Below are 15,199 nucleotides of genomic sequence, written 5' to 3' on the forward strand. Positions count from 1 at the left end.
GCTTACAGCTAGCTGAGCCACAAAAAAGCTTTAAAATAAGACTTATAAAAGGAAAGCTTTTAATATAATTTTTTATACTTTTGTTAACTTCCTGAGGGTAGAACGCTAATGTATTAAGTTTTCCAATGGTTAATCCTTACATATGCAATACTTACATACTATCCAAAATTCAGTACCCAAAAATTAGTTCAGTACCCAACTTTAATCAAGGCTGACTAGCCGTGGGGTGTATAATACGTCAATCCCACTAGTTGTACAAGAGTTGGCAAGTTTCTAACACAGCAATAGTTATACCATAATCAATTTTGGAATCGATAACCACGAAAAAAAAACCCAAAACACAGTATACAGAAAGTTCAAATAGCTCTTGTAATTAGTTCCATTAAGTTTCCAGGTCATCTTTTCTAACGGTACTGATAATTATAATTTAAAAACGGGTTAGCTCACAAGTTAACGGTATGTTTTTAAACTTACAACACTAAAATTTTCGGTTCGATTCCACACAATGAACAAAATTCACACAGTTCAGTATATAGCTTTAGAGTAAGAAAACAACGCCATTCCACCTGATCAAAATATGATGTTCCTAAAAAGCAGATTTGTGTATTAGTTTTTTGCTTTTGTTTTTTGTTGTGGGAAGAGGAGATACGACTTTACCTTGTATAAGAATTATCTTTCTATAACAATTTTAACACAAACAAGACTTCGTCATATATTTTCACCATCTGGTCAGGTCAAAATTTTCAAAATACAAGGAGTCTGAGAGAAGTATTACGTTTATGATTTACAAAGTTAGAAGCTAAAACGAGCCATTTATTTATAATTTAGGTATAGATAAAAAAATAACAGTTATACAATATAGATAAAATGTGACTATAATCACACATCACGAATTTTTAACAAATATAACGCAAAAAATAATTTATCCAAACAATAATCTACCTATGTCAAGGCTAACAACAACGCGTGGTGCAAAAACTTGTAGTCCTGGAGTAAATGGTGCGTAGATAACCACAGAAACACGGAAACATTAATACATATATAGACAATGGTTTTTTGTTTTTCTTAAATCATTCATGTACAGCTCAGCTTGACATGCTCACGAGTGTCCGTTCAACTAGCACCGAGTCACTTCCCTTTGTTTACGATTAGCCCCTACCCTCTGACGTCATTACAAAAGAAAAACCTGACAATACCTGGCATATTTATTTCAAGTTACAGCTCTTACAGTAAGAAAGATTTGTTTTAGAACATGTACGATGTTTGAATCACTCAGACGATCATTCTTAAGTAAAAACAAATCATACTCACTGTAAAATTTGTAAATTGTAATAAAATATACTTAATCAGCAAGTAAACTCAAAACTGAAACTATTAATATTTGACACAACGGTTGAACCGATTTTAAAGAATATTAAAACTTTAGTCGAAATAAATTTTAAAAAACGTGGTTACACTTTGAAAATATAATTTCAGTTACAAAATGAATGTGTTCATTTTTATTCTCACAATAAATAAACTTACAATTGCGATTTGGAAAATCCTGGTATTTTGGTTTTTATTCGTATTCAAAGATATTTTCAACCAAAAGGCAGCTTATAAGATATTTAAATAACCATGTAAAAGAGCTTAGGACTGGCCGAGGATTCACTTATGATTATTTCTAATTTTCAGCTCATGAGTAACGAGAAGGCAGTCAATCAGCAGCACTCGCTTTTTCCCAATAACGTACCAACAGTAAAAAGTACAGACGTTTTCCACAGCATCGATCGTTATACTGGAATCTTCTATCCAGGGAAGGAATCTAGTCACCACCACCCACAACCAACTCTTTTATCAACGTAACATTTGGCCCTAACATTATAACGTCCACAGGGCTGAAAGGACAGGTGTGTTTGGTGTGACAGGGATTCGAACCCGCGACCCTCAGATAACGATGGCCTTAACCATCTGACCATGCCGGACCTTTCAAGGTTAACAATCAAGCATAATAAAATATTCGTAATATTTGTATGTTCTTCTTAGTACTAATGGTATATATTTTTTTAATTTAAGTACAACGAAGTTTCTAAAACGTTAGTACGTTCCTTTGAAAAGAAATAAAATACATTTTCTTTCATAAAATAATGTACAATACAACTAAAGTACACAAACTTCTTCAATTACCTTTCCTATAAATATAATGCTGTGCTACCAACAGTGTAAGCGGTATTTCTAGAGTCTGTTTTGGAGAATGAACTCGACTTTTCAGCAACCGCTACGAACTATTTATTTTTTTCAAACTTGTCGCTGTAGTCACAACAAGCTGAATCTAACCTAAATCTAAAAATACCGTCCAATGTCGTAACACAATAGCTGCATATTTCATAACTTGCAATGTGGTAAAATTCAGAATAAATGACAGATACAAAATTAACGCATGAGTTGTTAACTTTTTAGTAGTTTATTCACTATGAATTTAATAATAAAAAAACAGAATTCAGGTGGTGTATTGAAAGTACAAGAACTAGCTGTATTGACAAGGCCTTAAACCACTTGTATTTCATTTGTAAAGTACAATATAAAGATTTTGCTTTGCAATAGCAATGCATGCCTTTTTTCTTCAAACTTAGGACGATAAGATATTTGATCAAAACTGTGTCAACAAATAAAATTGTTTGTTTTTTAATTTCGCGCAAAGCTACACGAGGGCTATCTGCGCTAGCCGTCCCTAATTTAGCAGTGTAAGACCAGAGGGAAGGCAGCCAGTCATCACCACCTACTGCCAACTCTTGGGCTACTCTTTTATCATCACATTATAACGCTCCCACGGCTGAAAGGGCGAGCATGTTTAGTGTGACAGGGATTCGAACCCGCGACCCTCAGTTTACCAGTCGATTGCCTTCACCACCTGGCCATGCCGGGCCACCATTATTAAAGGAAGTTGCACTTTAAGAAGTCTGCAATTTTGATACATTGTTTAGGCATCGTATTCGTAATTAAAGTAATTAGTATGGATGGCAACTGTCTGACATTGAAACACAAATGTAGAAGACGATGTTTCGAAAGTTTTCGCCTTTCGAAACTTAGTCTGCTAGAACAAAAAGCTGCCGTCCCTTCAGTTTAGTTTCACCAAACCTACAACTAAATCACATAAAAGTAAAAACTTCCCAAAATATATCTGTTATTAGTTTAGGAAAAACCAAAATCATTGTTATATTTTTAATCAATAGTTTATGATAAAACATTTTACACTTTTTACAACAAACCAAAATACGTTGTAGAGAAATATCTATTTTTCTTTACCACTGAATCCGAAAAGCTCAGCGGAGAATAATTTGCACATAATGCATGATTTCCTATTCTTATATCCAATGCGGTTTTAATACTTATTTTAAATACTAACGTATCCGCTAAATGTAGTAGATGTAATCTGTTTCTCAAACTGTAATAACACTTAAATTCAGTTCTTCTTTCGAAACTATTTAATAAACTAATCGTACACTAAAGCTCGTCTGTTGTCTGGCTTTCACATTTATTCTAATGAACAACTTTAGGCTTAGCAAAGTTGTTACTTTTGTTTGTTTGTTTGTTTTGTTTTTAATTTCGCACATAGCTACACGAGGGCTATCTGCGCTAGCCGTCCCTAATTTAGCAGTGCAAGATTAGAGGGAAGGCAGCTAGTCATCACCATCCACCGCTAACTATTGGGCTACTCTTTTACCAATGAATAGTGGGATTGACCGTCACATTATAATGCTCACACGGCTGAAAGGGCGATCATGTTTGGTGTGACGGGGATTCGAAACCACGACCCTCAGATTACGAGTCGAACGTCTCAACCCACCCAGCCATGCCGAGCGAAATTTGTTACTAACCGGTAAGAATGCATAAATACAGCGTACAGCTTTATCAGCAATTACTCAATTTAGAAGTAAACTACAATAGAAGTGTATACACTGTACTTTTGAAACAATAATTTATTTCTTTTCAAATATGAAGACTAAAGTCGGATTTTGTTATTATTTATATAGCTTTAAAACACTTAATACAGAGGTTTAGCATGTTATATTAAAATGATTTTGAAGCCTTATCAAATAATTACAGTCCATCTCTGATCATGCTCTGTTTGATCACAGTACATTTTGAAAGAAGAACTGTAAAAGGCTCTGTCGTAAAGATATCATGTCCGAAACACATCTTTCTTGGTTGACTTTCCATTTGCCTTCTGATGTACGAGGATGCAAATCTCTACGCCCTTTTCAACACTGATCCTCATAAAAATCCACAGGTAATGTTTCCGGCCACTCTACGGGCATTAGTTTATTCGGAATGGTAAGAATATCAGCTTTATTCTTCATCTGCTTTAGGTTTAGGAAAATTAAACAGATATGTTGTGGAAGCAGCTTGTGTACATGTGATTATCGTCCCTTTTCCAGACGGAACCCTTTATGTTGCGTGCTGTTGCCCAAGGCACGTGAACGGGTTTTCCCACTGATTTTTAGGTTCGTGAGTTTTCACTTGTTTCAAAGAGCTGCATTTTGCTTACCATGGCTAGGATACAACTTGTTCTGGGTGGTTTTGGTGCCCCAAATTTATCCATACTCCTTTGTTGTACAATGCTGTTAAGAAATTCTACATCCCCGATCTCAGCAGATATTTATGAGCTGAGTCTACGAATATTTTGCGTCGAAAATGATAGTTACATAAATACTCTTCCTTAAAGCAACCAATTCTCAACAGAATCACATTATCTACATAACGCCACTATCAAAATGTAGTTCTGATACACGCGTCCTACTATAATTTTATATCAGCTGTGGTTGTCAGGAAAATGGAATATTCAAAACTGCTTTAATATAACATACTGAGCCCTGTATACATTAAATTCATCCCCCATTAGAAACATATATTTCAAAAATATTGGCACTTATTACACGTATTGGTTAAAACCCTTATTGGATACGGAAGTTATCATATGGTTAACATATTATATATATTTACTTTCGTTCACACCTTTTTAGACTCACTGGTGTAAATTTCTTCCATTAATGCTATTGTCGTATGACCATTAACAAGAATAACTTTCTGGTCTGACATTTCTTTTTTGTTACTATATGTTTCATTAATCTCTACCCTAATTCTTATTTATAAAGACTTTGACAAAAATGCTCATAATTACAATTCACTTAGTTAATTTAGTTCACACTCCAACAGTTGTTGAATTTCATAAAACTAATGATTACAAACAGTACCTGGACTTTTACCATATCTGACTTATTCCAGACATCCTAATGAGCACTGGTATTGGATGAAAGGTTTCGTTGGCGCTGGTCATGGCAGATATAATATTACACATTCTTTGCTTTATTTATGTGCTATGAATAGTTTTACAATATTTATATAAATATATTTCGCCATCACGACATACGTAAACAAAAGTACCTTTTACTCTTATGATCCTTATGTAACGTATATCATAAACACGAATTCGTAACTTTAGATGTGCAAAATAAAGAAATGACGGAAAAACACGAATGACAATCACACGCTTCAACTGTAACATTAAAGGCTACGATATATAAACTGTATAAAATTTAATATTCGGTTATTTTTTTTACGCACGTGGCAGTGGTGGTGTCATAACTCGTTGCCATATGCGTACGATTCGATAATGTAGCAGTAAAATGTTATCTCAGAACAAATTATCATACAATTTAAATAGTTATTTTAGTTATACCTACTTACAATAAATGATATTTTCAAAAGACAATTTTTTACAACATACACTTTTAAAGCTCTTAAAGTTGTACATCTTTTCATTTGCAACACATTAATTTTTGTTATAATTTTACTTTTAGGCTTAAGCTGCCACATGAATTTACAACAAAAATTAATATTACTAATGTCATTAATGTAATATAAAATTTCATATCAATGCTGCTAAATTTTTTGCTAAGTTTAATCAGGAACGAGTAATGTTACTCACAAGTATATAGATGCACTTAAGCAAATTCAAGGATAGAGTTAGTCACAAATACTTCACCGAAAGTTTCTGGAAAGATTTTACTACCCTTTCCAACGTTTCATCCAGGCATTACCCAAAAGACGTGGCACCAACATAAGACACAGAAACGAAACTTTATCAATATATCATGTGCTGCCATCTAATGGAAGCAATAAAAATGAAGTCAGTGGCATTTTCAGTTCAAGTTACGGTTTTTTACGAGTTTCTCTGAAAGCTATTCCTTAACTGTCATTGATTTAACAGTGGTAGACTAGAAGGAAGCTAGTCAACACCACCCACTGCAAACTCATTTATCAACGAATAATGAGATTAAACGTATTGTTATAACGCCTCCGTGACTGAAAATGCGAGTCCAATATTTTGATATTCAATAAGATCATGCCAGGTCTCAAAGTTATATTCATAATCTTCTTAGTTATGGAAAACGAGTAAAAGGGTTGTCATGACGAAGTCGGCACTCATTTGATGATACCATTTGCAATATCTATCAAACATTCTTATAATAATTCTTATAAACTTCTTTACAGAAGTTCCAACCACTGAAGCCTGCAAGATAGCCTTAGAACTCTATATCCGAGACCCTAACCCAACCATAGAAATTCCCAGTAACCAGTTAGCAACCCTCATAGAGTTCACCACGATAAAGACAAACTTCATGTTCAACAACCAAAACTATATACAAACAAATGGCCTAAGCATGGGCAACCCAGTATCACCAGTTCTAGCCAATATTTTTATGACACAAGTTGAAACACAAGCAATTAACACAGCATTACATCCACCACTATACTGGTACAGATATGTAGATGACACGGTTGCGGGATTCAAATCTACAGAACACATACTTAAATTTTTCAATCACATTGACTCTTTACATCCCAACATTAACTTCACATGTGAACAGGAAGAAAGCAATCAAATATCATTTCTTAACCTCAAAATTACAAGAGCCGACACACAATTCAAAACAGAAATCCACCGAAAAATCACCCATACTGGACTATACATTCCTTGGGACTCAGTACATGAAACAAAACAAAAACTCAACATACTAAGAAACCAAATAAACACAGCCATAAAACTATGCTCACCAGATAAAATTAACGATGAATTAGACAAAATAAAACAAAAACTTCATCAACATCAATAAGTTTCCCCCACAAACTGTAGAAAACATTATACGCACACACCTAGACAAAAAGCAAAATCAACCAACTAAAGTAAATATATCTCATGAATCAAAAAATCACGAAACCATATACTGCTGTATACCATATATTCCTGACATCAGCAGACAAATAACCAACATTTGGCAAAAACTACTAACAAAATATGACATTCCAGTTAATACCAAATTTATTCAAAAACCAGGCACAAAACTGAGGTCTATACTATAAAAACTACACTGACAAACACCACACCAACATTCTTTACAAAATACAATGTGATAACTGCCACGACTTCTATATTGGAGAAACAAGTAGAAAAATGGAAACCAGATTCAAAGAACATAAAAAGTCACCTTCACACGTTTTCGAACACTGCAAGTCAAATAAACACAACATAACCATAGAAAACACTCAAATACTAAATAAAGAAACAAACATAAACAAACGCAAAATTAAAGAAGCCTTACTTATACAACAACTTAAACCCAAAATAAACCAAAATAAAGGAACGCCTTTATACCTATATTAACATAATAAAATAAATAAAATTATATATTCAAACATCTAACACCGCCCTCTACATTCCGACACTCAGTTACACAACCCCTTTCAAACATGTGGTCAGCTTCCGGTCAGTTACCTCCTTCTTTGACGATGACCGAAGAAGGTCGAAACGTTGTTCGCTCTTCTATGTAAAATATTTTCTCAACCCAAACGAGCCGTTTTTGCATATAAATTTCTCAACAAGTGGGTTTCTCGATATCACTGATTATTACATCAATCTCTTATTAATACTCCAAAATTTTAGAAATATTAAATAAACATGTTCAACAAGCAAATGTTCTACAAACAAATGTTAACACTTCTAACTCAGAGTTCTATACTATTGTTACGTCTTTTTTTCTTGTGCTTATAGTTATTATTTTTAATATTAGCTTCTGGTTGGTGAAAAAATTTCCAATATGTAGTTGCCATAGAATACTTTTAAGAAATGGATAGGCTGACTAATAGGATGAATGAGTAACGTCATTGCACAAGGTTTTGTTTTAAAGTAACCTTGAAGTATATTTATTCAATTTGATATACCGTCTAACTGTTTCATGTAATGAAGTGACCTTCTTCAAAAACAAATAATTGAAATCAAAATGCAAAACTGGAAAATCATTTTACTTGATATTTAATTCTAAATCAAAAATTACAAAGTAAAATCTAAGAATTTTTAAAGAAAACTTTGATACAAAGTTGCATAAAGCTCTTATTGTACCTTATCAGTGATACTTAAACTCCATTGTGGTGGACATAATTAGTCTTGCAAAATTAAAAAAGTTAAATCTGATGTTTAGGAAGCTAAAACCTAGTATCTATTTTATCAAACTGGATTTTCTAATTGGTATATTTTATAAGCAAATATCTAAACCACTTTGTTATGAAACAAGCTTTCACTTTAACATTAATATGAAAATTTTTATGCTTTTAATTTCTTTGTATTTACTGTATTTCAGAAGTTAAAATGTTTAAATATATAAATATGCTATAGATGTATACAATGAAGCATCAAAGCCAGTCTGGCCAGGTATAATAGAAAATTATTGTAGCTGTTATACCCTTTTGAAACCAATATTTTTAAACATAATAATTCTTGATTTTTAGGTATTTGCAAAAGATACATATTATCCTGAAAATATAAGCTGTGTTATTAAATGAACAAACAATAAATATGAAATCAGCCATCACAGAACTGAAAGGATGAATTATTCAAGCTCTAATTGACAATCATAACATTGTTATTTCATAAAAACAATGGATCATAACAAAGTTCAAAATAATGTATCTGATATTGTAAGTATAATGCTTCAAAATACATTTTAATAATATTGCAAAATAAAAACTTCTGGGAGGAAATTAGGTTAAGTGAATCATACACATGGTGCAATATTATAATGGAAGGAGTCAATAAAAATTATAAAATACTTTTACAATTGAACCTTCAATTTATTGGATACATACACTAAAAAAATTTGAATTACAGATAGTTCTTTATAGTTCTTTATCTGTACATTTAAATGCATAAGTGTTTATCAGAACTATTATTAAAGTATATTGATAAATTTCAGTATCTAATTTCAAAGAATATGTTGGAGAATATAATTTACACTCCTTTAACACAGAATAAAGGTCAAGGCATAGTATAACTTATCACACATTCTAAAAAAACAGGTAGTGCATCCTGTTAAAGGATCAATATATATATATATATATAATGATCTCCTTACTAACATACCTTTCTTTAAATGAAATGTAAAATGCTAGTTAGTGAAGAAAAATTTCTAGGTTGAAATATGACTGCAGAAAGAAACCAACAAATATTAACGGAAAAGTCCTTATTTAATAATATTTGCCATAAAATAATAATGTTAAGCTTCTTGTATTTTTAACCCTACACAATTTTCCACACACTCAAAAAAGTATAACAGTATTTCAACCACACTGTCTACCTCATTTACAAGTTGAAATACCATTATTCTCTCATCTTTCAGCAAAAAATCCAAGAGGACTGAATAAAGACTGTACTGTTTAAAAATACAATAAGCATAATACTGTTATTTTATAATAAACATAATTTCGTGTAATTATGGTTCGCCAGTAAAAAGCATTCACACCATAACAAAACAGATCTTAGCTTAAAAAAATGTTTACTGGGAACAAAAAATCCTTCACTTTATGAGAAAAATAAAAAAAAGTAAAAGGATAATGGCTATGACAAAGGCAAACAGTAAGATCCTAAAATAAACTGATGAGAAATTTGTATACATTTTACATTAGTTTCAACAGTATAATTAACTATTAGATGACAATTAAAAACAGGATTTCTTTAACATTTCAAATGCACAAACTGTTATGTGATTAAAATAAAAATGAAAAAAATCCCTTTATTTTTATTCAACTACTTATTTTCTCCATCCAAAAATCATCTACAGATTTTTTTTCTCCTTAAAGATATACAATAAATAAAGAGCTGGTGACCAAAAAAAGTAATTACATGTTCTTCTTATGTTGATTAATGTAAACATATATATTGTTATTTTTGCGTAAATTATTAAGTAGGGTGACAATACATCTGTGGATGAAGAATGTTGTACCCAATTTTTTAAAAAAAACACCCTCAAATTCCTCAAGTTTCATTTCTTATATTTGTTATAAAGTCTGCAGCAAAAATATAGTAGAAATAAACATTCAACCAATTATTAGTTTAGGTGTAGCTATGTCATGCAACAACACTGATGTAGTTAAAATAGGTAAAACATTGAATATGCCATAGAATATTTCTTTAAACAATAATATCCTAAGATATATGTATAAAAAAGTAACTAATAAGGCAAGAGTCCATGGTTTTGCTTTACAAAATATGGTCACTAAATTATAAGGTCAGTCTGCTTCAGGTAAAAGTGATTGTGCAGAATTTCCTATGCACTTATTGAATTATATTATAGTGACAAAAAGTAAGTTATTCGGAACACTCATAAACAAGTATCAGTTATTTATCTACCTAATCTTTAGCTCTAATTGCTGCATGTTTTAAGATTTAACTTTTGTTCTACTTACACAGGGTGTTCGGAAAGTCACTGTGTGGTTTTGTAATCATATTTTATTCAGTCTATTTCAAGCTAGCAACTGATAGCGGTGTTTAGAAACAAAATAAGAAGGATCCAGGCCTGTATTGATGCTAATGGGGTCATTTTCAACATTGTTTATAATTGTCATTCATATTTACCTCCTGTATTCTATATTAAAACGTCTATTAATAAATATATAAGTGCATAGTGAGTTTCCAAACACCCTGTATTTGCAAAAATTTGGAAGGTGAAATTGTATGCATTAACTTTACTTAGAAAAGAATTTTTCTAAAACATATAAATCTTGTATAAAAGCATATGTAGTAGTTTTCTGTTTGCACTACCATATCCAGTGTTTATGATTAATCATATTTCTGATATAAAACTTCACAACCCACCACACGTACCAAGCTAAAAGGCACAAACTGAATTCTTAATTACAGTTTGCATTTCTACTAGTATCATTATCTATACAAACACCCTTTTTTTGACATATAACTGGCACATACATAATGCAAATTTTAGTATCTTGAAGATTCTTCTAAACTTTTTTGTTGCACTGCAGTTAGATATTTAGTTTTTAAATTTATTTTTGCACAGAGCTACACAAGGATTCATTTATCTGTGCTAGTTGTCCTTACGTTTGAACTGATAGACTAGAGGGGAGGCAACTAGTTAAGAGCACCCATCACCAATTCCTGGGTTCTCTAAACAAATAGTACAATATGACTCACTTTTATAATATAGCCGTGGCCTAAAAGTGTGAAGCATGATTTTACATCAATCTCCCAATCAGTCAGCAGAATTTGTTCCCATGTTTAACCAAGTAAAAGGGTTGACTGTTACTTTCATAAGTGCTGTATTTGCAGAGATGTTACTGTAACTTAGAACTTACAATCTGCATCCCTCTATGCTAACTACTAAGCCAAACCCATTCCCCATATTCTTATAATTATTTTACAAATCTACCGATAACAGAAATGTAAAAATGAATTATTTACTGATAGTATGATGTTTATTTAAGAGTTCTTCATGATTGTATTTCAAATTATTTGGTTGTATTCTATGTTCTAAAGAAATATTTTTGAAAAATAGGATTTTCATTTTGCTTTAGAAAAATGAAAATATAGATTCAGAGCTTTAACAACGTTTAGAAACAAATAGTTACAGTAAATTTTTGTTATCTCAGTTAAAGATGGACACTCTGTCCTAACAAAATCATTAAGAAAAGAAACGCTAGCTACTCTGAACACGAATAAAAAGTTACTATATCATGTGAATTATTATTAAGAATGAAAATGTTTTATTAACAATACAAAGTTATTTTCTTGTTGAAGGTATTATAACAGTATGAAGATTCCATGTTTTTCTCTTGCAGTCCTCCTACATTTACATTGGCTGTGACCTTCATCTGATGAAGTTTGAATAGGATACAGTTAATAACAAACAGCTGAAAAAAAAACAATAACAAAAACAATGATTACACTTTTTTTTTGTTCTCTACATAAATTATTTTTATTTTGAGACTGGAACTCATATGATCCAAGTAAATTTTGCCTATCACTATTACATAGCTTTACATCTCATACGGTAGCCGAGATTTATAAAGCCACAAATGTATATTTGTTTTTAAACAATGCAATCTATAACATCCCAAATGTAGGAACAATAACCTGGCTGTTAATTTTTATATACTTAATATTAAATGATGAAAAGAATTTAAAACTAGTACTTACAGCCAGAAAGGGCCATAAATTCATAAAGTGGCACAGTAAAACTATTATCAAAACATGCCTATTGTCTTGCTAGATAACAGTATTGGTGATGTGTCTAAAATACAAGTCAATAGACACTTAAACACGTTTAACAACTATTGCATGGGCTGGAGACAATGAAATTTATAGTGTGAAGGATACATGAAACTGGATTTGGAAAATATTTTGATACAACTATAGAACAAACAATTAAAATTTGCTATAAAGAAGTAACTTTTTGTAATTATATTTTTTCCAATAATCTCTGCTGTTTTTATTAGAATTAGATTTGTACTAAAAAATTCAGTCTTTCAAGAATCTGCTGTAAATCAAGAAAAATAAAATAAAGTTATAATTATCTTCACATATGTGTACTACTTGTATAAAAATCATTTATGTTGTGCTTTACTTGAACAACGTAAATTAATTAAAAGAAATCTCAAAATGCATCATACAGAATTAGGGTTTGGTGAAACACAAGAGACTTATGTACATGAGAAATAAATTATTGGTAGCCATCAGTTTCTGGTTCCACAACACATTTCAGTTTTTGTACTTGATGAAAGAAACAAGCAAAAAGTTAAAATGGAATACTGTACTAGTGTTAATATTCACAAGATGCTCATTTTAAATTAAAATTATCTGTGAAAATCTACCATTTCCTAGTCAGCTCCAGTTGTGTACTTACCATTTCTGATGAAATACTTTAAAATGTGTATACAACTACAGTTTGTTTCACAGAAAATTTGAAAAAAACAATAGAACTAGGATTTGGTTGAATGGAACATAGAAATTTGGTAAAACAGAAAACAAAATACTGGTGGCAATGAACTTCTTGCTAAAAAGTATTTTCCTATTTTGATACTTGACAAAAAAAAAAGCAAAATGTTAGTATCACTGAGCACAATATTTGTCTTAATATTAATATGGTTTTTGTTTTCAGATATAGTTACATGTAAATTTATTATTTCCTTGTCTATTTAAGTTGCACAACTCCCACTTTTGACGAAATAAACTGATATATATGTATTCAAATATAGCTTGTTTTTCACATGGAAATACTTCAACAGCAACTTTATTTGTTAAAATCAACAGCATCTACTATTGTGAACACAGTGATCCTGCATAGCAACACTCTTCCATTACCTGTTTCCTTGTAGTCATTATTTATACAACATAAAAATACGCCAATAGAAATGATAAATTATAAACAACAAAACAATGCTTCACAATATACTTCAATTTAGTTTCTTTATTTGCAGCAACCAATGATTCCTTTCATGATTTTTGCTTTCCTTTGTGGATGTCATTGTTTCAGATATGCAGGTCTCCACTGTATTCTTACATGCCAGATTCTTTGGATTTACAGCCAAATGTATAAATAATATTAAATTTCTAAGCAGAAACTGCAACTTTTCCATCCAAAGAAAATACTTCTTCCAGGCCAAAGCTTTGCTGCATTTCACTATAACACAAATCTTCTCTCTTTTTCCAGTTAACTAAGTTTAGGCCATGTAAATAAAAACATTGATATTTTCTTCATCCCTCCTCATGTACTTGTGGTCAATAAGCCATTCAATCTGTTCTTTAATCATTTTTTTGGAAGGTAGGAACATGTTTTTCAGAATTTCAACAAGCTCAGTCTGTAACTGTGCATTGGTAATCTTCTTCCTCATTTTCATTATTTTCACTATTGCTTCCTGTAGCACAGAAAATAATAGATATCAGGTTCAATAAATCATATACATATATATATTTTTTTTATAATTACTCTTAACTTTGCTGTATCGTCTGATGAAATGGTAGTAAAACAATATCAGTTGTATCTAGTTTAGCATCTTGTATGTCTTGTGATTATGCTAAAATATTCAATTACCAGTTATTCTCAACTTAAACAATTTCATGACATATGAATAGTAAAATGTATATTGAAACAAAATAACCATTATCAAATTCTGACATCTTTATCCATGAACAGGCATATCAACAGTAAAGTGTACTAAGAAGTAATTACTGGAAACTGGATGTTGGTATGCTAGTGACCTATATTAATCTATGCATAGTGTAAAACAGTAACTACTGGACTGTGACTACTAGCAACCCACAAATATATGTGTCAACAATAATCACTGTAGTTTTTACTACTTGACTATGACTGTTAACAATCAATATCAGAGCAGTAACAGTATAAATACCATTCATGATGTTAGAAAAAACATGTAGGTTTATGAAGTCTTGATAGAAATAAAACAGAAACCCTGTAATCCATGCACTTTCACTAAAGTGCTCAGATTACAAGGTTTTTATTTCATTTCTAGTTTGATTACCATAATTTTCTGAATGCAATACATATTTTTCTTGCTAAAAATTTATTTAGACGTTAAGGTGTATATAATCTGTGGGAAGAAATGTGAATGTTTTTCCTTCACAGCCAGTACAAACCATCTTTTCCAACACATGTTGTGAACAGTATCCTTCACAGCCAGCACAAACCATCTTTTCCAACAAATGTTGTGAACAGTGATGCATACTTTCTACAAACATTACCATCTGATGTGTCTTATTTCTCTCTGTTTATAAGCTATAAATGCAAATTTTCTCCTGTTTTCATTCATTTTTAGTATCTTTAAAGATGAGTTTTGAAATAAAATGATG

General features: G+C 31.2%; 2 protein-coding genes across 6 annotated transcripts in view; both read right to left on the reverse strand.

Moving 5' to 3' along the window:
* TyrRS (Tyrosyl-tRNA synthetase) overlaps positions 1 to 6,142 on the reverse strand; it is a 28,449-nt gene extending 22,307 nt beyond the window's left edge. For 2 of the 5 annotated variants that reach the window (XM_076517764.1, XM_076517758.1), the window contains exon 1: positions 5,969 to 6,105. The gene's annotated coding sequence lies outside the window, so the exon portion shown is untranslated. Of the gene's footprint in view, positions 1 to 942; positions 1,232 to 5,968 lie in introns of those variants that run through there. The other 3 variants (XM_076517759.1, XM_076517762.1, XM_076517761.1) reach the window with 3 other exon arrangements.
* A 7,446-nt stretch (positions 6,143 to 13,588) lies between these two features.
* Positions 13,589 to 15,199, reverse strand: part of Cul5 (cullin 5) — a 48,493-nt gene continuing 46,882 nt past the window's right edge. Inside the window, exon 18 of the mRNA XM_076517766.1 lies at positions 13,589 to 14,244. Coding sequence (XP_076373881.1) covers positions 14,050 to 14,244 — 195 coding nt within the window. The 3' untranslated portion in view covers positions 13,589 to 14,049. The remainder of the gene's footprint in view (positions 14,245 to 15,199) is intronic.

This window comes from Tachypleus tridentatus, chromosome 8 (genome assembly GCF_004210375.1).
Source record: "Tachypleus tridentatus isolate NWPU-2018 chromosome 8, ASM421037v1, whole genome shotgun sequence".
NCBI lineage: Eukaryota > Metazoa > Arthropoda > Merostomata > Xiphosura > Limulidae > Tachypleus > Tachypleus tridentatus.